The sequence below is a fragment of the Planococcus citri genome, chromosome 2, assembly GCF_950023065.1.
Source record: "Planococcus citri chromosome 2, ihPlaCitr1.1, whole genome shotgun sequence".
Taxonomy (NCBI): Eukaryota; Metazoa; Arthropoda; class Insecta; order Hemiptera; family Pseudococcidae; genus Planococcus; species Planococcus citri.
In genome coordinates this window covers 22,912,977-22,939,914 of record NC_088678.1, presented here as the reverse complement: position 1 = coordinate 22,939,914, position 26,938 = coordinate 22,912,977, and the positions used below count along the sequence as shown (strand labels likewise).

Sequence of the window (26,938 nt, the reverse complement as noted above, 5' to 3'; positions counted from 1 at the left end):
GGTTAGTCTTTGTCGAACCATAACTGGGACTACTCGGTATTTGCTTCAACCAAATACGGTAATGAGTATACCCAGGCACTGCTCTGTCCTGGTTCAAGCTCTGGTACCTCTATCTTTTTTATCTTAAGTTGGTCCCATTTGGCAGCAAGTGCTTCCACCATTGTTACAAAATCCTTGATTGATGGCTTATTGTTGTACTGTTCTTTGGTGATGGTGTAAAGGATGTAGTTTCCATTTTTTTTTTTTTTTTTTTGAGCTCAACTACTTCACTAACCTTAGCACCTCTTGACCACAGAGTGTACTGGTTGCCAAAGGCTCATTTGAACAGGAGTGCAATGCCCCTGAACATCCTGAAGTCTTGGCTGACAAAATGGGTGAAGGCAAACTGTGGGAACTGTCTCATCAGATCATCCTCTAATTCCTCCAGGGTGAAGCGTGTTGGAACAGTTACCTGAGTGAACAGGGGAAGTTTTTTTTGAAAAGGAGTTATTTCAGAGAGTTTGCACACAGAAATGGAAAATTTTTGAGAAATCCCAATGGAAAATTATTCTTATTGAAAAAATTATTAATCATCATGAAAAAAAAGCTCTACCAAAATTCGAAAAGTGAGCGAAATAATGATTAATGATCTTTTCATCCAAGAGGCTCCTGATAAAGAGTTTTGAAACTAATATGGGCACTCATTGTTTGTTTTAAAAAACTTTATTAACGGGTATTAGGCCGGATTACAAAAATAAATTTTGCTAATATTTCGCAAGAATTACATCCAGCTTCTTCAGAGCAGTGTTCACCACTGAGGGTTCCTTCTTGATTGTGATCTAGTTATAGGTCCAAGTTGGGTGTGGTCTCTCTCCTGATTGGTCCCAGCACTAAGGGTGTGGCCTGTCACAAGGGTGTGGCTTCTTCCCTCATTGTGTTGGGTGTGGTCCTCTGAGTGAGAGTCTGGGGTGGTGTCCTGTCTTTGTCCCGTTTCCTAGGTGTGTCCTTGATTGAGGTTTTCTTCCCAATTTTCAGCCGGGTGGCTTTTTGAGATTTGTCTTTTTTGGAGGATAGGCTTCCATGCTCTTGGTAGGGTAAAACGTGAAACCATCTTCTCTGTTGAAATTGTTGCCATGCTTGTAGATTTCGTGGCTTTCTCTCACCATTTGGCCAGTCCACCTTGTTTCTCTTGACAATACTTTGGCTTTGGTGAAGTCCACTGTCTTTTGGCATTCTGCTGAATGTTCAGCCACAGCTGACTTCTTCACCCTTGCATGTCTTGTGTCACTTTCATGTCCTGATTTTAAAAATGATAAAGAAAATGAATTGTTGGGGCATAAAAAAAATAGACAACCTTCATTAAGACAACTTTTGTCTCGAGACTAAAATTTTGAGCGAAGGTATCAGAGCTCAAAGTTGACGAAACAAAATTTTAAAAAAAGATTAAAAATGTACTAAATCCAAAGTTTAGCATGTTGGTGACTTTTTTGAATTGTGGTCCTTGGTCAAAAGTTATCATCATAAAATGCATATAAAAGCCAATTGCTAAAAATTGAAAAAATTTAACGCAGTTGTGCTAATTTTGGAGCCCAAAAAACAGGCACCTCTGCTTTTTAAAATATTTTCACAATTTCAGAAATGATATTTTTCGACGTTTTGGCTCGATTAATGCAAATTGCAAAATATTTCGGGAGAAAAAATTTTCAAGACACGAATTTACTCAAAAATGAGCGATTTTTAAATTTTTAATTGCTCAGGAAAATCATAAAAGTGAGCTCGGATTGGAATGGGAATGGCCCAGGTCGACGTAGAATCTCAAATAAGTAAGGTACTATTTTTTAGAACTGGTCCATTTTTCCTCTATGATAGGTTGGATATAGGGGCTAGAGCAAAAAAATCACATGATTCTGATAATGAACCCCCATTTGAGAACTCATATCTCCTCTCCAGAGGCACCTCCGAATCTAGAATTTTTTCTGAGTGACTTTCAACTCAAAATGAATGTCTTCACTCAATTTGGTTCAAATCCTTCGACTTTTTCTCCAAGTTGTTCCACATCATAAAATTCTCATTTCTTTGGGAATCTTTTCATTTTCGTTAGGAAGCTCACGACTTTTATACAGACCATTGCCTTCGTGAAAAAAAGACAAAACCTTGAAAAAATCCTTACTCACATTTTTTTTTCAGAACTCAAATTTTGGAAGAATTGGGCATTCGGACTCCATCGTGGTAAATTCAAATTCGAACTGAAATCTCGATTTCAATAAATTTAACTCTTTCATAATCAATTTTATTATTCAAGCTTGAGCTAATTTTTGACATTTAGCGTCGCCGCAAATCTCCTCAAGGCGATCTTTAAAATTATCTAAGTTCGTTTCAAAACCTCACCCGAGTGTTTCATTCATAGGTAAAATGCTCGTGTAAACTTTTCAATCAGAATTCTATTAAACCCAAACATGGTTAAAAATGTCATTTTATCTTATCACATAGGCGCCCATTCACCCCCTTCGTGCATTTCAAGGCGCATATGGGAAAACATGAGGGTAACGTCGGCACAAAAGTGCGCCGAAATACTCGTATGTGCAAAGATACCCACACACACTGTATACGCACCTCTCTTTACAGAATGGCCATAGAATTATATCATCAAACGCGAAGGAAAGGAACACTACGGCTAATTTAGGTCAATACAATACAAAGTTATCACGGTGTCGAGTATACGCCTATAAGCCGAAAAGGATAACCGAGGTTTGAGAGGTATATACTACTAGGACGGTGTAAGGGTATGGGCGAGGGCCAGAGAGACAGAGAGAAAGAGAGCAAAAGAGAGGAAATACGCGGTACCCAGGACGAAGCTCGAGGTACGGGCCAAGGGGGCAGCGCAGCAGTATCGGTGGAGACCGTAGTGAGAGATACACGAGGGGGAGCTTGGAACGGTTACCTCGGCTGGCCTTCTCTATCGTAAACACACGTTCGCCTGTGCGAAGTACATTATCGTATACACGGCTATGCTATGGGGGCTGTGTGGGGCATCGCAGGGGCACCCGGCACGGTGCCGTCGTCCTGGTGCGGTGCAAAAGCCGAAGCCGGGGCCGCGCGCATCTCACCGTCACACCGCGCGCGATAATACCGTAACCGTAAGCTTTTACGATTGTCTAGATTTTCTCTCTCTTTTGCGCCGATTTCCTCTCGCAATCTCGCCCTCTTGCTCGCTCGTTCCCATACACACTGGTACATTCACACTCACGTTAGAGCGACAGAGACACAGTGAGAGAGACAGCTTTATAGAATAGATCACGCATTTTACTGCATACCATAGAGAGCACGGCGGCAGAGAGAGCCCGTCCGTGCCGTCCGCCCTCACCATCGTCATCGACGACGTCGACGTCGTCGACGAGTTGCAACAATTCGATAACGCGCGGTCGCTGCTGCTGCTGGCGCCACCGCCGCGCGCCGCCTTAACCGATATATTCAATTATTGTGTACATTATACTTGTTATTATGGAAGAAGGAAAAGCGCCACGCGTATATACACACAAGTCTTAAACAATTCGCCAATTTTATTCGCAACCTTGCGACGAATTAATTAACACTCGAACGCAACCAACGTAGAACGGACCCGGGACCACCGGCACCGTGTACCACGCTTCATTTCGTACATTGGCATCCGGCCATACTTTATCATGCTCCATTACCAAACCCTAAAAGAGAGAATATTTTGGGTTTCTTCTTCGACGACGCGACTTCGATGCATATACTTATTATTTACTGTGTACAAGATACATTTACGTATACCAGTTACTATATCGATCTTGCCTTCATCATCGTGTGTGTACCTATCTAAATGTATTGGTAAGAGAGCTGCATATTATAAGATAATCTCATAAACATTGTAACAACACGTTTACACACCCACCTACTTTTTTTCATGCAAGGTGATTTAACAGCAGTTAAAACCAAAGAAGGGGGATTACATCATATACACAAGTACATACGAGCCACTCAACCGTAACCCGTTACACCTATACCACTACATGCGTTCCACTCTGCACTCCTCTAAGCTCAGAGCTCACGCTCATTACTAGTTACTCACCGCGAAAAATTTACCAACATAGATACGTCGTAAACGAATCCAATCCTCTCTACAAACTGCAGACTTTTCAGTCGCCAGTACCACCCTACCACCCCCCCCGTCGGATATTAGCATTGTATACCCTATCGACTTCTGCTCTGCTGGCGCTCGCTGGCTCTCTCTAAGGTAAGCTATAAGCTAACACCAAGCACCATACTCATTACCGTCACCCAATACCATCTATTATAAATTCACCCCCTTCTGACCCCCTCACACAACCCATCCATCTCGATCCTCATCGTGTTTTAAATGTACAGTGTAATTCTCTCTATACAATACGTACTGCTAGAGTATACGTACATTTATACGTGTAAGTGTATGGTTACCTCACACACTCGTTCTGTCTCTATCTTTCTCGCCGCAGCTAACCTATTATTAGCGAGTTTCCGAGACAGCTGTTATTAAAAATACATACATACGCGACTCTCTAACCAAAACTAAAACTACTATACCGAATATTACATATATTCCACAGTCACAATCGTCATCGTCGTCGTCGCATTATTGAACAGATGACGAGATGAGACAACCAAGATGTACCCTACATACCTCCATCATTGCCTCCTTTCTCTTTCCTCTACATATTATGTAGAAAAAGTATAATTAATCTGACGCGAGAGTTGCGGCGGTGTATCTTTGATAAGAATACCTACTAGATGCAAAAATTGAAAATTCATCCACATTTGATCATTCTTCGAAAAAGTTGTATAAAACGTGAAAGATTTAATATTTTTTGTGCAAAGAATTTTATGACAACTAGCAATGGAAAACAGCTACCTACTCATTGATTGTGGAAGTAAATAGAAAATTTAATGTAATGAACGTCTAGTTGCCTATTCTCTTGCGTCTTAGCTCATCGATCGTGAGGGTGGATGGAATAGAAGTGAGCAAAATTTAATTAAACGAATTTCTGCTCAACTTATTGCCAAAATGAATAGGGTAAGTAGGTAGATTTTGAAAAAATATTGGGCGATTAAAAAAATTATCACGAAAAAAGAGTAGTTGTGGAAAAATGAATTACACATAAATATATGTACCTACCTACTTCTACTTACCTGTACGTTAGATTTCAATTTTTGTATAGCATCTCTTCATGTAATTAGGGTGTAACTTATTTTGAAAAGTTCGAATTTTGTAGCTCCCACCCCACAAAAACATGACCTCAGGTAAGAAAATAATTCCTTATTTTTTATCTTCCCCCGTCTGTAAAAAAAGCGGTGCCGGTAGCCCCCTAAGTGGGGAAAAATCAAAAAAAAAGTTCTATTCATGAAAATTCTTTGGTTCTGCGACAGAATGTTTCTAAATAATCTCCTTTTTAAGCCTTGGCCCTTCAAACAACATTGGCCCCCTAGTAAGGAGCCCCTCAACGTTGAAAAAAGCACAAAAAATGACAATAAATCAAAGTTATGGAAAATTTGATGAAAATATCTCATTTCCTCATTAGAATTGTTCTACATAAGCCCCTTTTCAAGAAAAAAACCATTGTTGGACCCCCAAAATGATTTCCGCTCTCTTGCACGGAGCCCCTCAAATTTGGGAAAAATAAAAAAATATTAAAAATTGATGTCTGTAGAAATTTTTTGAACATTTTTTAGTTATGTGCGGATTCTTTCTGAATAAGCACTTTTTCAAGAAAAACCTTTCCCCAGGTCTCCCTAATCATGTTGGTTACCAATAAAGCCCCTCAAAGCTGAAAAAAATCAAAGAAAATGAAAAATTATTAATATCTATACAAATTTTTTGATAATGTTTCATTGCTGAGCAGAGTACTTTTAGATAACCAGTTTTTCAAGAAAAGCACCCGTTTGTCCTCCAAATTATGGTGGTCCTCTTTTATGAGAACCCCTGGTTGCAAATAAAAATAAACCTTGTACATTATATGCACCACCCGCTGTGGTACAATTGGTTCAATTTGATGAGAAGAAGGATAAGGTGCACCGGGGGAAGTCAGAATGATTTTTCGCAATTTCAACTTTGACCAGCTATTACTCCCCTTCTAATGAACCAATATGGATCAAATTGCATAGAAACAAAATTGTAGAGAATTTAATTCTCTTTTAGATCACTCTCATCAGATTTTCACTAGGACGCACGGTTCGTCCGCTATATGCGAAAAACTAAGAAATAGAAAGTCTGTATTTTAGAACAAATTCAAAACAAGTTCAAAACAACAACAAAATACAATTGAACCAAAGACATCTAAAATGAAACTGAATCGCAAAAATTTTCATGCCGTGATGAAGAGATCGGTTCATGGTGAGATATTCGGTTTTAATAAGCGTACGGGTACAGCGTGAATTTAACTAATATTTCGTAGTCGAAGGGTTTTTTTCTTTTGTTGTGACAGTTCACCGGGACAACTTTTGCATAAGAAAAACAATGCTTAGACACCCACTATATTCACACAACACTCGTACGCGAATGGGTCTAGTAGGAGTAGTATCCTCAAGTCACCTTTAGTGGCACTTCGCCAGATATAAACCTCTAGGTGCTAGAGCAAGTTTTCTAACTTACCCCGAATTCCAACTTCCCCCAGTACACCTTAAATACGTCGTCATAGATACTCCTCCTGAAGACCTGGAAGACACAGTTACAATGTGTAACCTACTGAATGAGATGTTTGAGGGTGAACAAGCAGAATTGGACCTTCGGACCATTCCCACTTGACAATAGATTCGCCAATAAAAAAAAGCCAGTGAAAAAGCCGGCTCAAATATGACAGTAAATTTGCCATTAAAAAAACGCCAGGAAAAAATCGGTTGCTGTTTAAATACCTAATGCATTAAATCGCTGAATAAAAACCTGAAATCTACAAAAAATGTCAAGCCCAAGCGGGGATCAAACCCAAGACTCCTGCATGAAGATCCAATGCTCTAACCACACAGCTATCATTACAACGTGAATATTTGTGTTTTCAAGCGGTATACATGTACCGGCTGTTCAAATGGCTGTTGTTTTTATAAAAAGTAGCTTTTTCTAACCGGCGTTTTTTCTATGGCAAATTTACTGTCATTTTTGCTCGCCTATTAAACGGCAAATTTACAAAAATCAACCGGCATTTCGGCTTAACCAGCAAATCTCTTATCAAGTGGGTTACTATGGCAGTAAATTTAGTAACATCCGAATTGTCTCCCGATCCGAGTGAAGATGAAGAAGACGATTCTGAGTCGGGAAACAATTAGGTGAAAATTTTTCATCTCTGTGCAGAATGCTTCTAAATAATTCTTTTTTCCAGAAAAACTTTTTCTCTGTCCCCTCTACAATGCTCACCATCTACATAGATGATAGAGATCCACAAAGTTGAAATTCATCTAGTAGACAGGTCATAAAATATTTAACAGTACATATTTCTAATGAAAATGGACCAAATCCAAGGATTATAATGTAAAAAAAAAAAAATGTAAAAATTTCAATTTTTTGGTTTCTTTTATATTTTGAGATAGGGGGAGAGAGTAGAGACGTGCTCCCTGGCACTAAGTACTCATTTTGACTAACGTGATTGGAGAAATTTTTCTCGTGAAAGTCGAAACCCGACAATTTAGGGTGTCATTGAATATTTTTTCACTATAGTATGTAGGCATGAATATGAGCTCTCCCCTCTAATCCACTGGTTAGTCTTGGGTGGAGATAGGGGGCTAAAATTGGTGTATAGGTTGATTTTACGTAAGTAGAGACTTGACTGAGGGTGTTAGAACTAGAAAGTTAACAATTTCAAAAATTTTGCCTGATACTTCAATTTTTTCATAAATATGGGGAAATTGGGGCCAACCGGCACGACTTTTTTTCATGTAGGGGGCTGACATTTTCAGGGTATTGTTTTTTAACCTGAGGTCACGTTTTTGGAGGGTGAGAGCGAAAAAAATCGAAAAAAAATTTTTCACTATATAAATAAGGTACATATTAGATAGGTAGCTTAATTCATACCACAAAAAATACTCTACGTCATTTTGCAGGCGGTGTTGACATTTGAAACATTATGCATTCTTCAAATGCCAATTGTTTGCAATAAGGATTTTTTGCTGTATTCGCGATCAAATAAAAAGATCCCATACAAATTTTTCCTCGCCTGCTGGTTTGGATGACGTTCCTAATCTTGGAATATTTTTCTCGAGTGTTTTCTGTGATAAATATTATAAGAAACTCTGATGTAATTTCTGCGGAACTAATCAAAGATGACGCAAACACGAACACGCCGATAAATTGTTTCTAAAAATTGGAGGTACATACGACATACCTTCTTATAGTTTACTACTTGACTCACTTTTTTTGAAAATTGAATCGAGTGTAGAAAACTTCATTAAAAACAGGTGTTCTCAGAAACACAATTACCTACCTACTTGAATTAATTTTAGAACGAATAAGTACGTAGGTACGTGAATGTAATCATCGATTTATTTTTATTTATACGAAAGTATGATGAAGAGAAAGGGAAAGGGGTGTAAAGAGCCTATATGCGATTGTGCCTCAAAAATAATTAAGACTCAAATTTCTTCTTTGAGTAAATTTTCTCAAATTTTTTCTAGTTTAGAATTAATTCTACCATCAAGAAAAAAATGATATTTAAAAAAAACTACCTATCTATTTATGTGGTCTCGTTTTAAGGTACCTATATCTAGGTAAATGTACGCAACCATTCAACGTTACGTGATTTTCGTTGTTTCGGTTAGTTTTAAACCATCGTTGCCGAATGCCGAAGAAATAGATAGATAACATTTTAACGCGGATATCTCCATCGTAGCCATTTTGAAAAACCCTTCGCTATTTGGAATGAAAGACCCTGTAGATCTAATTTACTATCTATAGCCTATCCTACACTATATACACGAGTAAGTATCCACCATACACTACACTCGTGTGTGTATATAGATGACAACAAAGAAAACACGGTCGTTGTTTAGACGTTTAACAAAGCACTTTTTCTTGCCACCGCGATACGATAACGTTACCAAGCCATTTATACGTGTATTGATAAGCTCGTCGAGCTTACCAAGTTTCAAAAAAAAAGAAATAAAGAACGAAAAAAAAACTATACAAGTAATTTTTTTCCTCTCTAATTGCGAAACAAAATTGTTTATACAAGCGACAGCAAAGCAGCAGAGCAGGAGGAGAAGAAAAAGAAGAAGTATATCTCAAACGGTCGTAAATTTATTCGCGTTTTCTTGGCCACGGAAACATAAGCTTGTAAAAATTTATTCCGATCTGATAAATTCGATTACCATAAATGCCCTTGCTTTGTTTCAAAGATGACGGTTTGTTATTGTGGTATACATCTCGGGTGGCAATTGTTGTATAACGGCATCTATTATCCTATTCTTCTATATACGAGTAAAATAGATCAATTCTCTCCTGTTGGCATCATCGGTGAAAAATGACGTACTAATTATTCGACGTGGGAGGAGGATTCTTCTTTCTGGCGTAGTAATGTGCACTGCATACCTAGTGGCGAAAAATTAAATAAAATTATCGTATATGTAGCGTTTGTACGGTTAATAAGGAGAGAATTTGGATTTTTGGCGTATACGAGCAGTGGAGAAATTAGCCAGTTGACGCGGTTGAATAATATATCTTGGCATATCAACTCGTTTAGTTGGGAAATTAGCCTTAGCAGATTATTTTTTTAAAAAACGAACAAATCGAGGTGTTAGATGGATGAATTTAACATTCACGTTGTTATTAGGATTGATAATTTGACCAATGTATTTTTCAGCCTACGTCATCTGATTATTTTGAAAAAATTTAAAGTCGAATATTTAGAATTTTTTATGCAGCGGATGCTTGGCTGAAACGTGTTGCAGATGTTTCTGCTCACATAAAGAATACGTCTACGTATTTCATCTCGGTTTAATACACGAGTAGGGTCACAATAATCATTAACAGAATAACTCTAATACAAGCCTGTTATCGACTATTTTCTAAAACTCACAAATTGATAACGATTGTATCCTGTCTAGCTAATCCACTCTCAACGATGTATAACTATACGATAAGATAACCGAGAAAAGAGAAGAAAAATCTTTAATAGAAAGAAAATATACGATGTAGGGATATCGTAGCTCGATGCTGCTGTATATAGAAAAACAAAGTAAGTACTGCTATATCTTCTTTTATTACCAAAGAAGAAATGCTGCCCTTACCTAGCTACCTACATAAGAATATAATAAGCAATTCAAGAATAAAGAGAGTGCCATATCTATAAGGCAAAAGAAAAGAATACGTTATTCGATGAAATTGATAAGAGAGCTGGGCAAAGAGAATATTACAAGGTGTAGCACGCTCTCGATTATCACACAATAGCAGTAGGTAACATCAGCATCGCGGATCGCGATACCTACCTACATCTCTATTAAGAAAAATTACAATTTAATTGATTAAAATTTTAATTTTTCATTACATTCGGATAAAAAAACCAGAGTGAGGAAGGAAGGGTGAAGGGAGAGAGCAATACCGAAGATTAAAACGTACGAGTGTATAAGTAATTATACTGTTTTGTTGTTATGATTGTAACAATAATACCTACAACAACTGTAGGACGACCTAGTCACGCATGCGTGATTACAGAGGTTTCATCGTTGTTGGCGATGGTCTTATTTTTTAATCGAGCTTGTCATTTTTTTTTACATTCGACCGAGCTTAATAAACGAGCCTAATACGTGTATAGTGTACCTATATGAATATTAGGACTCGACTTCGACGAGAGATTGTTTTAATAATGGCGGCGCCTCCAGTGCGTGAATAGGTTTTTTTTTTGGCTTGCGAAAATTACTATAGCAGGGGTTAAAATTAGATTTTAATGGGGGATTAGTATGGTGTATTTTTTTTCACACTAAATGAAGAAATATCGCATTGAAAATTGAAGTGTTTACGAGCATTTTTTTTCCTTATTCGACTAATTCGAAACGAAGGTGTTGAAATTTATGGTAATTTTTGTTATGTTTTGCTTTTTGCGAAAGGTTTTTTAATTAATCGAGATGTAGAATTTTCGTGTTTTTTGATAAGAATCGTCGAGTTGATGGTTTGATTATTTGTGGAAGAAGGGAAGGGGGAGGATTTTATCGTGTTGCTGGTTTTTTTTAGTGAAATCGTTCGATAAAGTTGAGCTTTTCAAGTTTTGTACTCGAAATAACTCCAAACTTTGATTTTCGTTTCAATTTGGTCCGAAATTGTGTATCAAAAGAATTCAAGAGTTGAAAAAGGTCTGCATATTCTGAAATTTTGAATTTTGGGGACATATAACTTGAACTCTCATCCTTTAAATGTACACAATTGACCTGTCCTGTATTTCTATTTTTTTATCACACCCTTCCTTGAAAATTCTCCGGCTATCTCTAATTCCCACGCTCGTATTTTCTAAATGCAATTTTTCCATAACATTACACCCTTTCCCTACCCCTTCACCGAACTGAAAAATCTCTCCGCAATATTATCCCATCAATCTGGAATTTCTAAAGACGTAGTTCGCTCGCTATCTATTGCGTCTGACGTTAAAAGACGGGAAAAAGGAAACATATTACGTACGAAAAGAGAGGATAACGAGAGAACGTAATAAATATGACGCTATATATACTCGTACATCTCTACAGTCGTAATATAGTATATTTTGAAAAACAAATAAACACTACGTTGCTGTTCATGAATGTACCTACTGAAGCAGTGAGAGAGAATGAAGAGTAAAAAAAAAAAAACTCTTTGGTAATATATTTTTATATTTTCGAAAAATTTCGAATCGATTCATTTATAATTCGTAAACACATCTTAAAAATATATACGTATGCCGATGTGTGCATTTGTTTTCGACCACGTCTTCAATGCTCGAATGGTGTACTCGAGCCGACGACGTAATTAACTTGGCGCGAGAGAGGTAAGGATTGAAACGATTTGTGAAACTGCCACGCTCTTGTGCATGTCAGGTGTTACGTGAAGCATACGTTCGTCCATTTTTCTGCGTACCTACCAGTTGTAGAAAAATAATCGTGAATTTGGAATAAACTAATCCGCGAATTAATTCGGATAATTTCGCGTGTGCGGTTAATTATAAACAACGAATGATGAAATGATGGCTTTGATCCTGTAAGTGTATACCTATACCAGTGTCTGGACTACTGTTTAGTTTACCTATGTGATGTCTTCTCTTTTCAACGAGTGGGAGGGAGAGGAAAACGAACAGCTGAAGTTTTTGTATCGCACCAAGTTTTCACATAGAATTATGTGAGAACAAAAAGTTTTGGTACAATTTATCAAAAATTGCTATTTTTTCAAATTGACTTTTTGGGCTTAAATTGTGAAATTATTGAAAATTTAGTCTCCAGAAAAGAAAGTCAATAATCACTTTTTAGTTTGTGTCCATAATTTCCCATTACTTACTGGTAATTTCCGGTAAATTATTGTCCATTTTTGACTTTTGGTAAATTACTGGTAGTTTTTGGTAAATTTCTGATAATTTTTGGTAAATTACTGGAATTATTGGTAAAGTACTGGTCATTTTTGATAAATTACTGGTCATTCTTGGTAAATTACTAGTAATTTTTGGTAAATTACTGGTCGTTTTTGGTAACTTACTGGTCGTTTTTGGTAACTTACTGGTCGTTTTTGGTAACTTACTGGTCGTTTTTGGTAAATTACTGGTAATTTTTGGTAACTTACTGGTAATTTTAGGAAAATTACCAATGGTAAATAACTACTGGCAGTTTTTGTTGAAACACTGGAAACACTGGAAACACAATATAGTGAACTACTGGGAACTTCTGGCAGAGCAGTGGGATGGAAACGATTTTGGGATTGGATTTCTGTATCAGAGTCGAAATTTATTCATTTCAGGATTAGATTTGTTTTGGGACTTTGGGATTCGTTTTTCTAAATTTTCATTTCAGTTTCAGGGTTCGTTTTGGGATTGAAAAAATTTTTTTGTTTCCGGGATGAATTGGTTCTGGTTTTGAAATTTACATTTCAACCAATGTTAAGCCCTACCTCTTGCAATAGTCTAGTTTTTGCTGCATTGGCTTTTCAATTTATTTTTGTTTTTTTTGTTTTTTGATACCATTTACTCTCCACCTCCCCTCCAACATTATATTGTACTATGTTTCGTAGTTTTGTTAATCATTTTTTTTCTTTTTTTTTCTTTCTCTCTCTCTCTTCATACCATTACTTTGTAATTTGTCTGCTCTTTTCTATAGTTTGGTTGAAATATCTGCGTTTTATACTTATTATTTTATTTTGTTTTTGTTTTTTGCTTTGTTGTCTTTGATTGTCTATTGTTTGCCGGCCCCCGCTCGCCTTTGGCATAGGGGTGTCGTTAATTTGTGTACCTACTTGCCGTGTAATGTTATCTACAATAAAATTATTATTATTATTATTATTATTAAATTGACCCATGAACCCTGCAAGGGGTCTAAAAAATGTGACGTTTTGACATGGGGAAACCAATGGTGTATTTAGTTTAATGTTTTAAATGCATTTATTTTGTTTAATTTGTTGAGTAATTTCTATTATAATCAGAATGAATGAATGATGATAAATGATGTAAAATGACAATTTATCAAAGTAACATTGCAGAAAAAAGGCAAAAATTGAAAGCCTGAAATCAAATCGATGTTGGCTCATTTTTGGATTTTTTGAGTTCAAAATTATGTTCTGGGATTTTTTTTGGTTTTGGGATAAAGAAAAATAACAATTTTGATTTTTGGGTTTGGATTTGAATTGGGATTTAATTGGGTCAGGTTTTGGGATCGTTGAGGTCCCACAGCTCTAATTTCTGGTAAATTACTGGTAATTTCTGGTAAATTTCTGGTAATTTCTGGTAAATTACTGGTGACTTCTAGTAAATTTCTGATAATTTCTGGTAAATTACTGTTGAATTCTGGTAAATTACTGTTAAATTCTGGTAAATTACGGGTGTCTTCTGGTAAAGGTAAATTTCTAATAATTTCTGGTAAATTACTGTTAATTTCTGGTAAATTACTGGTAATTTCTGGTAATTTACTGGTAATTTACTGGTAATTTCTGGTAAATTACTGGTAATTTCTGGTAAATTACTGGTGACTTCTGGTAAATTTCTGATAATTTCTGGTGAATTACTGTTAATTTCTGGTAAATTACTGGTGACTTCTGGTAAATTTCTGATAATTTCTGGTGAATTACTGTTAATTTCTGGTAAATTACTGGTGACTTCTGGTAAATTTCTGGTAAGTACTGGTAATTACTGGTAAGTTACTGGTGACTTCTGGTAAACTAGGAACAATTTGATTATTTTTTTGTGAATCGCTTGTAATAATTTCTCATAAATTATTGCTGACTTCTGGTAAATTTTGGATAATTTTTGAGAAATTAGGTAGATGTAATTTTCTTTGTAAAAGTTGTAAATGACAAGTGATACCTGATAAATTACTGGTAATTTTTCTTATAGGTACCTACAGAGGTATTTTCTTGTACCATGAACCCCAGAGAAAGTTTTTCATTACAAATACCGATGGGTTGGCAACGTGAAATAGATGCATATGGTTGGTGGAAAATTATCATCTCAGCATCTCAGTCCAACAACCAATCATATGCTATCATTATTATCATTCACTGTGACCAACCAAAATATTTAGCAGAAAACTTTTTTAGGGGTCACAACATTTCTGTCCACCCTGTAAATTAGATGTTTTTATTTTTTGGTAAATTATTGGCAATTTTTAGTGAATTAGTGATAAATGATAATTTCTGGTGAACTACAGGTAATTTTTTGTTTAAAATTATCAATTATGCTAACTCTTATTCTATCACACAGACAACACACAGAAAAGTTCCTGAAATTTCATGTGTAGTTTCTAGCAAAGTACAATCCTTGATTTAAAACTTTCCCGGTGGGGAAAATTTTGTTCCAATTTTCCAATTTATTGCATTCATTTTCAAGGTTATTGTAACAGTATTCTTCAAACCTTCTTCATCAGTGCTTTAACCTTCTTCTCTTTCTTGAACACTCCCTGCATCTATAATCTTATGGAAACTCGGATCAAATTTGAGCCCATTAAAATATTTATAGTGTTAGGGAAAGTGTTTGTGAAATGAATAGGCAGGTATATAACTTGAACATTGTGGTCTGTCAATAAAATCGTACATAATTATACGAGGAGTATAGTTAGTTGGAGAAGAAAAAACTTGAAACACTACACAACGTTCTGTTCTGTGCAATATGGCACAGTACAGGTGAAACCGTCGAAGACGAGGAGATTGTATGCAAAAGTAATTGGAGGTAGAGGAAGGAGGAAATGTGCATAGAATGAAGAGAAAATATGCATTTTCTTTTTTTTTTCTACAAACGGTATGATTACTCTACTATGTACATACTGTACATATCTGTGTAGAGAGATGCTGATGGAGTAAGAGAGACAGAAAGAGAGCAATGTAATGCAACATACACACAACATTGCAGATACCTACCTACGCTGTACACAGAGATCAAAGGCGCGGTGAGTATAAGGCCGCCGTCACGTCGCCCATCTCTGCCATTCGCATGTATTCCGTAGTACATACTCACTACAGAGGTAGGTATTATAGGTTTTTCGCACGTGTAAAGAGAGAGATGAGAGAAACGTTGCTTTAGGTTGATAAAAGCTTGATATACATACATTTTTTCGCGTGTAGTACGTAGATAGATGGAGAATATTTTCGACGTACGGTAGTTTTTTTCCTCCCTCTGGCACGGGTTAATTCCCGCTCGCCTGACTCACGTTGTGGGCGAGGGGGCGAGAGGGATGCCCGTGTCATTGGTTGGGCGCATAGTACGCTAGTACATAGTTTAAGAGCGTCGCGGTAGCATCTTGATTTGGTACGGATAGATATTATCTAGAGCGAGGAACGCGAGACGGGCGGATACGTTTGGTGGGTTGCATATCTACGCGACGTGCTCCCCCTTCACCGCTTCGATTTAGTAGGTATCCGCGCGGCCGCAACACATCTGTTTACGTGTGTGTTCATGTGTGAGTGTTTAGTTTGCCTACGTCGATCATCTGGTATACACAGTACGACGGTGACGGTGACGCGGTGGTCGGCGGTGTGTCGGTGTCAGTACACACTACACAGAGTTGAGGAGATGGTTAAGTGTATGGTGGGGGGCTGTAGCGGCGTGTATAGTGTAGTGACGGTTATCCGCTAGCTTCGTCGGCATCAGTCATGCTGTTAATTGTCGCGGTGAGGTCGGTGTATGTTTAACAACAGATTATATACTTAAACGCCCCCGTCGCTCGTCCGCTGCTGCAGTGTACGTAGATATAGTGTGTTATATTATTCGCTAGTTTGGCGACCGGTACGTAACAGCCTCTTAGTGTCTTTGTGTGTTAATGTTGCACTGTTTTCATCTGCCGCCTTATTCGTAAACATTATATACTCGAGTGTACTCTAAATAGCGGTCATTAAGTGAAAAAAATTGGTGTTTTTTTTTCGTACCTCGTTTCGTACTCTTCTGCCATCCTCATCATCATCTGCGACCTATACGAGTGTTGTGTTGTGATAGTGTTATACCTATTACGCGTATTTACCAATCATATCCATCCTATCCTCTCATTCCTCGTGCGTAATTTTCGAGTGATCATTAGTGCTGTGTTGTGATTTGTTCGGTGCGTGAAAAATTCGAAATTCTAAATTTTACCTACTGTACCAGACCTATACCATGTCGTGCTGTACTAATTTGTTGTTTACCTGTTGATAACTCGTCTTCTTCGGTTCCTCCTGCGAAGTACTGACGTGTTGATGAATTCTTGCAAATCGTTTTAACCTAGAGATGTTTTATTTCGATAATTATTTCACATTACGTAAGTACTTACAGTAATTGAAGCATGTGTTTCCAAAACGCACTAAGTCCATTTTTGAAGATTCTGAGATTGCAAGGCCATCTAGCATAAAGTTGAGGCCCAAAATGGCTGATTTTTTGATATGTTGTGCCCAAGGGTCTTGACTATAACATATTAAAAAATCAGCCAATTTGGGCCATTTCTACGTTTCCAAATTGTACTAAGTATCATGAATTTCTTATCAATATTTTTTTGGACTTAGTGCGTTTTGGAAACACATGCTTCAATTGTATAAGTGTATGACGTGCTAACCTGTGATAGATACGAAGAAAGGTGAATAATGGTAGTAGTTTTTTACAATTTGACACGTTTCAGCTATACGAACAAAATTTTATTCCCTTATTTCAACTACCTATATTGGTTCATATATTCTGAATTATCAGCGATTTTCGATTTTTTTTCAAACTATCATTGCTTTGAAAAAAAAAAGGTCACCTGTTGCTTGAACTAGTTTTGTAACATTTTTAGTGCAACTAGGATGGAAATTGACTCATTTCATCTGCAGAAAAAAAATTTTTGATGATTCAACCTTTTTTGGGAGGAGGGAGGGGGTGAGAGGGGCGGGAAAGTCACAACCATGAAACTTGGCATATTTCACAGGGTGTCTAATGGTCATGAAAATCATGAAAAAAGTCATAAATTTTTTAGTAATTTTTTTTTTTCATAATTAAACCGAACCTAACCTAACCTAACCTACCCTTATGCAAATTTATAATTTCAAATTTATGCAAAAAACAATTTTTGTCTTGAGAAATATTATTCAATTGACAGTCACAACCATGAAACTTGGCATATTTCACAGAATTTCTAATGGTCATGAAAGTCATGAAAAAAGTTATGAATTTCACCCGGTTATATTTTCAGTAAAATTTTTTTGATAATTTGAAACCGAACCTAACCTAACCTAACCTTTTTTTCCTGGGTTCCCCAGTCCCCAACCTGCTGGCGGGGTGGGGCAAGTTTATTAGAGGAATATCACATCATAATTTTTTACACATTGGTTTTTAAAATCAGATGCACACAACAACAATAATAAACTGGACCTTAAGCAAATAAACATTAGAACTACCACTAAATAAAACTTAGAACTAAATGCATATCTTATTATATAGTTATACTACACCTCTTACAGAATATAGGTAGTAATTCCTACCCTTATGCAAATTTATAATCTCAAATTTGTGCAGAAAAAGATTTTTGTCTTGAGGAATATTATTCAATTGTGCAAATATGCAATTATAATGAATTGATTATTGCTTCATTTTTATAGTGTTTGAATATGTAATAGGTACCTACCTATGATGAAATATCTGAATAATTAGTTCAAAAAGACAGCATCCAAATACATATTATATTTCTTTTACTGACAAATTACTTACAAACTTGAATGTGGTCCAAAGTGTCCATTAATGGCTTATGCTAAAATTGCCAGTGACATTCAGGGGGGAAACTTTAAAATTCAATCATTTATTAGGGTGGTGCACATGATTTCAACTGAACCTCTTACCACCCAAAATTGAGTAATATTAAATTATTGCATAGAATAAATTTTCCTCTAGAGGAATACTCTTTGAATTATCAGCAAAAGTACTTGATGGAAGGAATTGGTTGGGATTGCTTAGTTTTTGCAGTTTTCAATATTAAGTATTGGTAAAAATGTGAAATTTCTTTTCAACAATACCTATCCTGTTGTAAAAAAGATTATAGCTTTGATGAGACTAAAATTAGGTACATGGGACATCCTGAGGAAGAACTCCTACATGTGATCCTGTGTAAAGGGGTGACCTGCTCACTTTCAGGAGACAAGACCCATCCATTGCCATAAGGTGTTAGCAAACCCTCCAGTAGGCAAATCCTCTCTCAGAGCAAGACATTCATACAGCCCAGCTCATCCTCAAGTAGGCAACACCCATCCTAATGCCTCATGGAGGTAAGACTCATCCCAGGGCTTGCAAACTGAAACCAAAACCCCCAAAAACCGATTAAAATTGCTCAAAACCGAAACCAGGAGCATTATTTTCCCACAACTAAAACCGAAACTGGGAGCGTTATTTTCTCAAATTCAAAACCAAAACCGAGAGCGTAACCAATTGAAAACCAAATTGGTTTTGGTTTTGGAATTTTTCAGGTAATTAGCCTAATTAATGCTGAATTTTTGGTAAAAATGAAGTAAAAACTGATGCTAAAGGTGAAAAGGCCGGAAAACTAAAAAAAGTTGACAAATTTGGCACTGCCAAAATGTCACTTTCTAGTCACATACACAAAGTATTTGAAAAAGTGATCACTTTCTTGGCCTTCTTCCCTCTAAAAAATGGAGAAAAAAGGAAAAAACTGAAACCAAAACCGAAACCGAAACTGATTCCTTTGAAGTCAAACCCTTTAAGCAAAACCGGAACGAGAGAGATAATATTTTTAAAAACCTAAACCAAAACTGAAACCAAAACCTTTACTTTTTCAAAAAACATAAAACCGAAACCAAAACCGAGAGTGATATCTATCCGGTTTTCAAGCCCTGACTCATCACTCATCCCCACAGCAAGGTATATAGTGAACCCTTCAGCAGCAAACTCACACATTGACCAAAATATGGGATTTCACTTCCCTTTTTTTCTCTCTTCACCATGAAAATACCGGTTATAATTTTCAAAAATGAATCATTTTGAATGAGCTCCATCTTTCAAGATATTTTCAATGTGTTTTAGGTTTAGTTTTTCATATATATTAGATGAACCATGCATCCTTGCAAAACTCTGATGGCATTGTTCTGATGGAAAATTGAATTTCCTACAACTTTAGTCTCATGCAATTTTATGCCAAAAAGGTTTGTTTTCGACCTGTACCAATTTGAAGTCATTAGTAGAATCTTTTTCTTCAGGTGCAAATTGATTGTCACATTTTGTGTTAAAATTCAGCTACTTTAGCTATTTTGAGGAGTTATTCTCTCCAAGAGAAGTTGCTTTCACCTTCAGATGATCATGCCAGTAAAATTGGGGGTTGTTATTCAATCTAACCTAGCCTATAGATATTAAAGCAATTCATCATATTATCATATGTTTTTGTTGTAGTGATCTGCAGTAATAATATTTTGGATCTCATGCATAATTTATGCCATTCCACGTGGTTTATAATAACCCAAATAAAAAATATTTTCTTTCTTATCTAAAAATGTCGTCAATATGATCCATTTAAAATAATAATGTGATTTTCTAAGTGCTATAAGATTCAGAAAGGGAAATGAATGAGAACTTGATACGCTGTGATGATTCATTAGTCATTAATAAATGAATCAAATTACATAATCGATTCGATATTTGTCTAAAATAATCGATTCTGCTCCATATACTTACATACTAGCAATTTATCATAGACACTGAAAATAATGCCTATAGAAATGAGAGTTGATACCGTACATAGTGGAAATTGATCACGTCGTCATCGGGGAATACCATTGCTTTATCGTCACGTTGGTTGTTTTCCTTTCTCTCTATAGGTAAAAGTAACATTTATAACAACACCGCAGCTAGCGCGGAGTCGGAATAAAACGAGCGAGAGTATTTTAAAAATATTTTTTCCAACGATTAAAACCCATCCAAGTTATGTATTTTCTGGTCTCAAATAGGTGTAGTTTATTTCGGTATGAAAAAACCCGCAGATTAATTGCTTTTTTTCATAATCCATTTTTTTTTTTGCTCCCTAACTCGATCGCTGCTGGTTTGTAATCTAATTAAAAATAAAGTGTGCAAATATCGAGGCGACGTCGTGTTATAAATTATAAAATATATGGTTTAGTTTTCGAACATTTTGTGACGCTACTGAGTGCACGATATGGTATTATAAGCGGTGGTTTGAACTTGCGTACCAATGAAATAATGTACGAATTGGTGTAGAGATACTTATAGCATTAAAACGTCATCGAGTCGACGTCGGTAATTCGAATCATACGCCATTAAAACTGTCAAAATTGTTTTATTATCGAGCAAACATACGTATTACGTATGTACGTACAATAACGAAGCTGAAACCACTCTGGCAAAAGTACCTACCAATCACTAGTGCATTACAGATCTAAAAATATTTTTCGTTATTGGATCAATTTGTTCGTTTTTTTCTTTCGCCGTCGTCGTCGTCGTGGGTGAATGAAGTATACGAGCTACGAGCACGATGATATGAGCTGGTAGCTGGTTATTCTCGATAAACGATTCGTAAAGTGATTTTCTTGATATTCGTGTGTCTAAGATGGAGTTCTGTTGAAGGTGTTGATAAAGTTATATCTGAATCAGTATAGTTCCAGTCTATTTGACGCACAATGTTGAATATTACCATACTGAAAATAAAATTACGAGTTACGACGTAGCTAGATGAATTTTGTTTCATTTAAACGTGAATCAAATATCAGTGTGAGAAAGAAATTTAATTTCTACTGTTGATTCTTAGTTTTTAAACGATCAGTATTGTGGCAAAATTATTTCGGAACTTGGGTTTTTTGAATCTGACGATAAATACTTATGAAGGTGTCCATTATATTTTTTCAATATTGTTTCTGTGCCAAAAGCATGGCTTGGCTTACCTATTAAACTAATTTTTCATTTCCTTCATCAAAATGTATTATTCGAAAATAACTGCAGTAATTCTGAAGTTCTTTCTGTTGGATTTTTGGGTGAATTGAAGGAGAAGGATGAAGGACAACATTTTGTCTCAATTTCACTCTCATTTTGATCGCACCGAAGGGCTAAATCTTGCCTCAGCTCTGAGCTCATGTTTACTTTCCACGTTCCAGACAATTCCTTCTTTAAACTGCTGCAAGCAACACTGCATTCAAAAAAAACCACTCATATTAGATAAATTATTTTAAATGAAAACCACTTGATGAAGGTGAAAACCGAGCTCATCATTCGACAGCTAATCATAACTACGTTATTATTAATAATATGCCAAGACTACTTGAATCATCTGAGCCTCTGAGGTTAATGTGAGAAGAGTCCACACCATTTTACCAACACGTTCGCAGATGTCGGGGAAAAATCGATTAATTATTTTATTCGTTCGACAATAGAGAACATAAAGGTATTGTTTGGCAGGTCAACGATGGTAATACCAAAGGAGGGAGATTACCCTTCGACTGTAGCAGTAAAATATTTATTATACAAAAGCCTGGGTCTTCTTTCCCACCTTGGGTACATAATTGAAATCAACATGTTTTCCATATGAACGTATATATAAAACTACTATAGAAGTCAGAAAGTGCCAAGTTTGACTTCTCTTATCGATTACTATATACAGTGGTGAGTCAAAGGATTGGCCATCGGTACGCGCTATGCGGCTTACGTTTCCGGTTTATAACATATTCTAATTAGATGGGAATACATCGATGTTACGGGAATCGATTAATTCGTACGAATTCGGTTAGGTTAGGTATTCCCACGATCAACATCAGCTGTTTTCTGAATCGTATAGTTATCAGAATTATTGTACGAGGTTAATCCGATAACAAAATATGAACAAACTGATTGACGATTTTCACCAGTTTAACGCAGTGGTGTTGTTATCATTATTTTCATGAATTTAGTCATCTTCTGACTTGTGTGTACCATAACCAGGTGATTTATAATGTTTTAACAATGGCGAATCTGTATTTTGGACTTTTTTGTTCGTCGAAACTGTGGAAAAAAATGTGGTTAAGCGTACACCAGTGGCATTCAATTCATGCATGGTCTAGGTATGAATCATTTGTTTGTGTGCGTCAGACACCATACCGCATACATGTAATATGTATTCGCAGATAGCACACTCGCACAGTCAGTTCGAATTAATTAGAATCGAATAGCAACGCTGAACATCGCTAACCAGCTAAAGATCAGCTGTTCGCGTAGACACGTTTTAACACTTGTAAATAATACTTACTAATACTTGCGAGGAGGAGAGATGAAGATGGCAGTGCAGTGGAAACTGGCAAAGTGTTAGTTTTATTCGTACGTGCAGGGAGCCACGTATAAGTATATTCGATGGGCTCGTGAACTAGTTAATATAAGGGCTGTGACGAGGTTCCGAAAAGAAGCACAGAAGGAATCCGTCCAAACGAGGGTGAATAACAAAAAAAAATATGGCTGAATAATGACCCGAAAAAAGGTGTTTAGAAATGGGAGTCTAATGCTGCGCAGGGTAGACAAAATACGCGAGGAGATGTATGCGGTTCTCCGGGCTATGATGAAGGCAATGGCCTATACTGGGGTTCGGATTTCATATCGAGATGAGGGATCATTTAGAGAGACGACGATGTAGTTGACTTGATATGACTACCTTATAGATGTGAATTGTGATTGTGAACCCACTACTGTTTGTGTATCTCATCACTATAGTCATAGGGTAGTTGATGAAAATTAAGTGAAAGGTGAGCCTGGCTTGATAGTTGATATTGGTGGTGATTGAAGATTTGCACAGATGTATTCTGATATGCATTTTTTTTTTTCAAATTGAGTTTTTAAAGCAATAGGTAATCTTTTGAATTGCATGGGGTAGATGATGATTTGATATGGCTTCTGTTTGCAACTTGGATGCAACAGTTTTGATAATGAATTCTAGTACAGATTTCGTAGATGGGTTTATATATAGGGATCAAGAATCAAAACGAGGGGGTACAGTTGTTAATTTTTAATTAAAACCAATTGGCAAGTTGAAAAATTCTAACAGTTTGAAAAAATCTTTTAAAAACATGAAAAAATAAAAAAAAATGAAATTTTGAAAGGAGAGAAAAATGGCAGATCTCAGAAGTAGAAAGTTTTACTGAGAAGAAGGGGAAGCTTTTTTAAATTTTGGCACAAAACCGGATTTTTTTGCAATCTTTGCAATAAAATGGACTTTTTGCGATTTTGACAAAAAAAACTGGACTATTCTTACAATTTTGTGAAAAAGTGTACCTAAAATACTGGCTTTTTTGCAATTTTGGTGGACTTTTTTGCAATCTTGCTCAAAAAAGCTGGACCTTTTTGTAATTTTGACAGAAAACTAAGCTTTTTTGCGATTTTGAAAAAATGCTTTTTGAAATCCTGGCAAAAAAATGCTTTTTTTGCAATTTTTGCAACAAACTGGACTTGATGCAATTTTGACAAAAAAAAAGCTGGTCTTTTTGCAATCTGGTCAGAAAACTGTACCTTTTTAAGATCTTGGCAAAAAAGTAGAATTTTTGTTATTTTTACAAGGTTTGGTGGATTTTTTTGTCATCTTGCTAAAAAAAAAAAGCTGGACTTTTTTGTAAATTTGGATTTTGGAAAAATACTAGACTTTTTAAAATCTTGGCAAAAAACTGAATTTTTGCAATCTTTGCGAAAATTGGTCTGTTTGCAATTTTGGCAAAAGGCTGAACTTTTTTCCAATCTTGGCAAAGAACTGGACATTGAAAGCAATTTTTAGCAAAAAATGAAGACTTTTGGCCATAGTATTTGATGTACTCGTACTTAGCCAATGTTATACATCCATAAGTTGAGATGGGTCTAAGTAAGCTGGTATATATAATTTTTCCACAGCTTACATTGAGTTTTGATTTCTTGTTCAGGAGAGGATAGAGTAATCAAAGTCTGTGGTAAGGCAATTGCAATCTTTTCTCAATGTGTGTAGTGAAATGAAGTTTTGAACCGAGCCATACACCCAGATATCTAACAGTGTCTGATTTCCATGGAATTTCGGAGTTATTGATTAAGATACAGTTTTGTGGCTGTCCTCTTCTTAATGTAAAGATCTTTGATTCGCATTTGGAAAGGTCAAGTTTCAGTTTCCATTGATTATACCAGTCACAGACTCCTTACAGATGACTGTAATTTAATTATGCTTCTTCTAAGGAGTAGTCTTGTGTTAAAAGGCAAGAATTAAGACATTGGATGATTTAGTTTTGCTATATAGAAGCAAGACTTCTTGAAAATTTGGAGATAAGGTAAACATGACTTTTTTGACAATTTGGACTAAAACAATGCTTCTAAGGCAATTTAGCAAAAAAAAAAAAAACAAAAAACAAAGTTTTCGGCAAATGAGACAAATACCTACGTATTTGTAGGAAATTTTGGAAAAAGTGTATCTTTTTCACAATTTCAGTATAAAAGAGGGACTTCCAGATAATTTGTCAAAAAGCAGGAATTTTTTATTATCAAGATTTTTTTTTGCAATTGGGACCAAAAATGGTAGGTACCTGTACTTCACGACTATCAGGACAAAAATCAAGATTTTTTTGGAAAATAGGGGGAAAATTGGGGCTTTTTGCATGTTTTGTAAAAAAGACAACACTTTCTTGGAAATTTTTGCAATGTTATGAAATTTTTTAGGTAGATATTTTCAGCAAAAAAGTAGTAATTCTGGCCAATTTTGGTGAAAAAAAACGAAGCTTAAGTTATTTTCAGGATTTTGGTGATAAACATGACTTTTCTAGAAATTGAAAAAAAACGTGACTTTTCTGACAATCAAATTTGAAATATCCATAACATTTTCACAAAAACGTAGGAATTTGAGACATATTGAATGAGTTATTTACTTTCCTAATTCAGGGCTTTGGGTGGATTGCCTTCTAACATCCATCCATTCAAATGAGTTTTTTTTATTATTCTCATTTTGAGAAATCCTACAAATTCCAAAAATTCTTGGTCATTGCCTGATTTTCAATTTCCGAACGCAAATTTTGACTAATCACTGCTACATTGCCTCTAATCACTGCCAAGGTGACCCAGCAAGACTACTAGTTCCTACTGCTGTCCATTCGATGTTTCGATAAGCTTCTAATTTGACAATTATCAGAAGACATTCGAGGGCCAGCGAAGAAGTAGCTGTTGGACGAATTTCTTCTGCATTATGGTGCTTTATAACAACGTCGGAACAATGCGTAAACGACGTGACCGTGTAGTATATACGAAAACGATTAGCGTTATTGCGAATAAATTAAACATACCCGAACTATAACAAATATTTACACACTTGATCTCGGCACACACGCAAACATTTATTTCACTTACGCGTTAGAGCTACGTTAATATTTATAATGTGACGCGCGCCAGCTTCGTGAGTACGCTGCCATTCGGCATTCGCGGGCTCGACGATGATGCTACGTATAGAGTGAAAATTAACAACGTGTAAATGAAATATTAAAAACGTAAACGTATACAACAACTGCAACAATGCTGGTGAATATTTTCTCTATGGACGAAATAATGGGTTGGTTATTCTATTAATGTGCATAGCTATACCCAAACCCAATAGTACCTATACAGTGAGAAATAGAAAAAGAAGGAAGGCACCTACGTTCTACGTGAATTGAGCTATGCTCACGTGAAAGAATTAGAAAAGATGCAACCCGGCGGTATTTTTTATTTTTTATTTAGCTGTTGAACTGCGAACTGGACCGATAAATTATACGCATACGTATCGGAGAAGAGAAAGAAGGTAGCGGCAGTTTATAATTTTATAATTAACTTGATAAATGTTTTTACGGCGAGTTAACCTCGAAGCGACTGTAAGTACAAGATGTGCTCTTCGACCTTCTTGCGGAATGACTTTATTTTCGGCAGTGGCCGCCGCATCGTGAGCGAGACAGAGAGAGCGGTATTTGTTTTTGGTTTGTTGTTGTTGTCTCTGTCTTTCGCATCGAATCTCACTCCAGGTGAACACGTTTATTGGCAAAGTGAAGGATCTCGAGTGGCCGCGCGCGGTTTATGGAGGTCACGAAGGCTCGTCACCGTCGTAACGTGTACAACCTCTCTATCTCTCTTCTGCGTGCCTCAATCGTGTAACTTAACGTTTCAGGTTATCGAGTACTTTCACTGGTTAACCAGAGCATATGCGGCAGGTGATGACAATCGTGTCGATTGACAGTTCGCAGCTCTTCGATCGTGAGGTGGCTAATTAGCAAACTAGTATTTTGGTATAGATCGATGGATCGATGATTATGTGATCCGGATCAAAATTATGTGACGATTGAATAATATCGAAGATGAATTTTGCTGAAAGTTTACGAGTTCTTGTGATC

General features: G+C 36.2%; 1 protein-coding gene across 2 annotated transcripts in view; it reads left to right on the top strand.

Moving 5' to 3' along the window:
• The window catches only part of LOC135835081 (uncharacterized), a 74,355-nt gene that overhangs the window by 7,782 nt on the left and 39,635 nt on the right, over nucleotides 1-26,938 (top strand). Inside the window, exon 1 of one of the 2 annotated variants that reach the window (XM_065349158.1) lies at nucleotides 16,184-16,899. The exons of the other annotated variant lie outside the window; for it this stretch is intronic. Coding sequence (XP_065205230.1) covers nucleotides 16,869-16,899 — 31 coding nt within the window. The 5' untranslated portion in view covers nucleotides 16,184-16,868. Of the gene's footprint in view, nucleotides 1-16,183; nucleotides 16,900-26,938 lie in introns of those variants that run through there. 2 annotated transcript variants of the gene reach the window in all.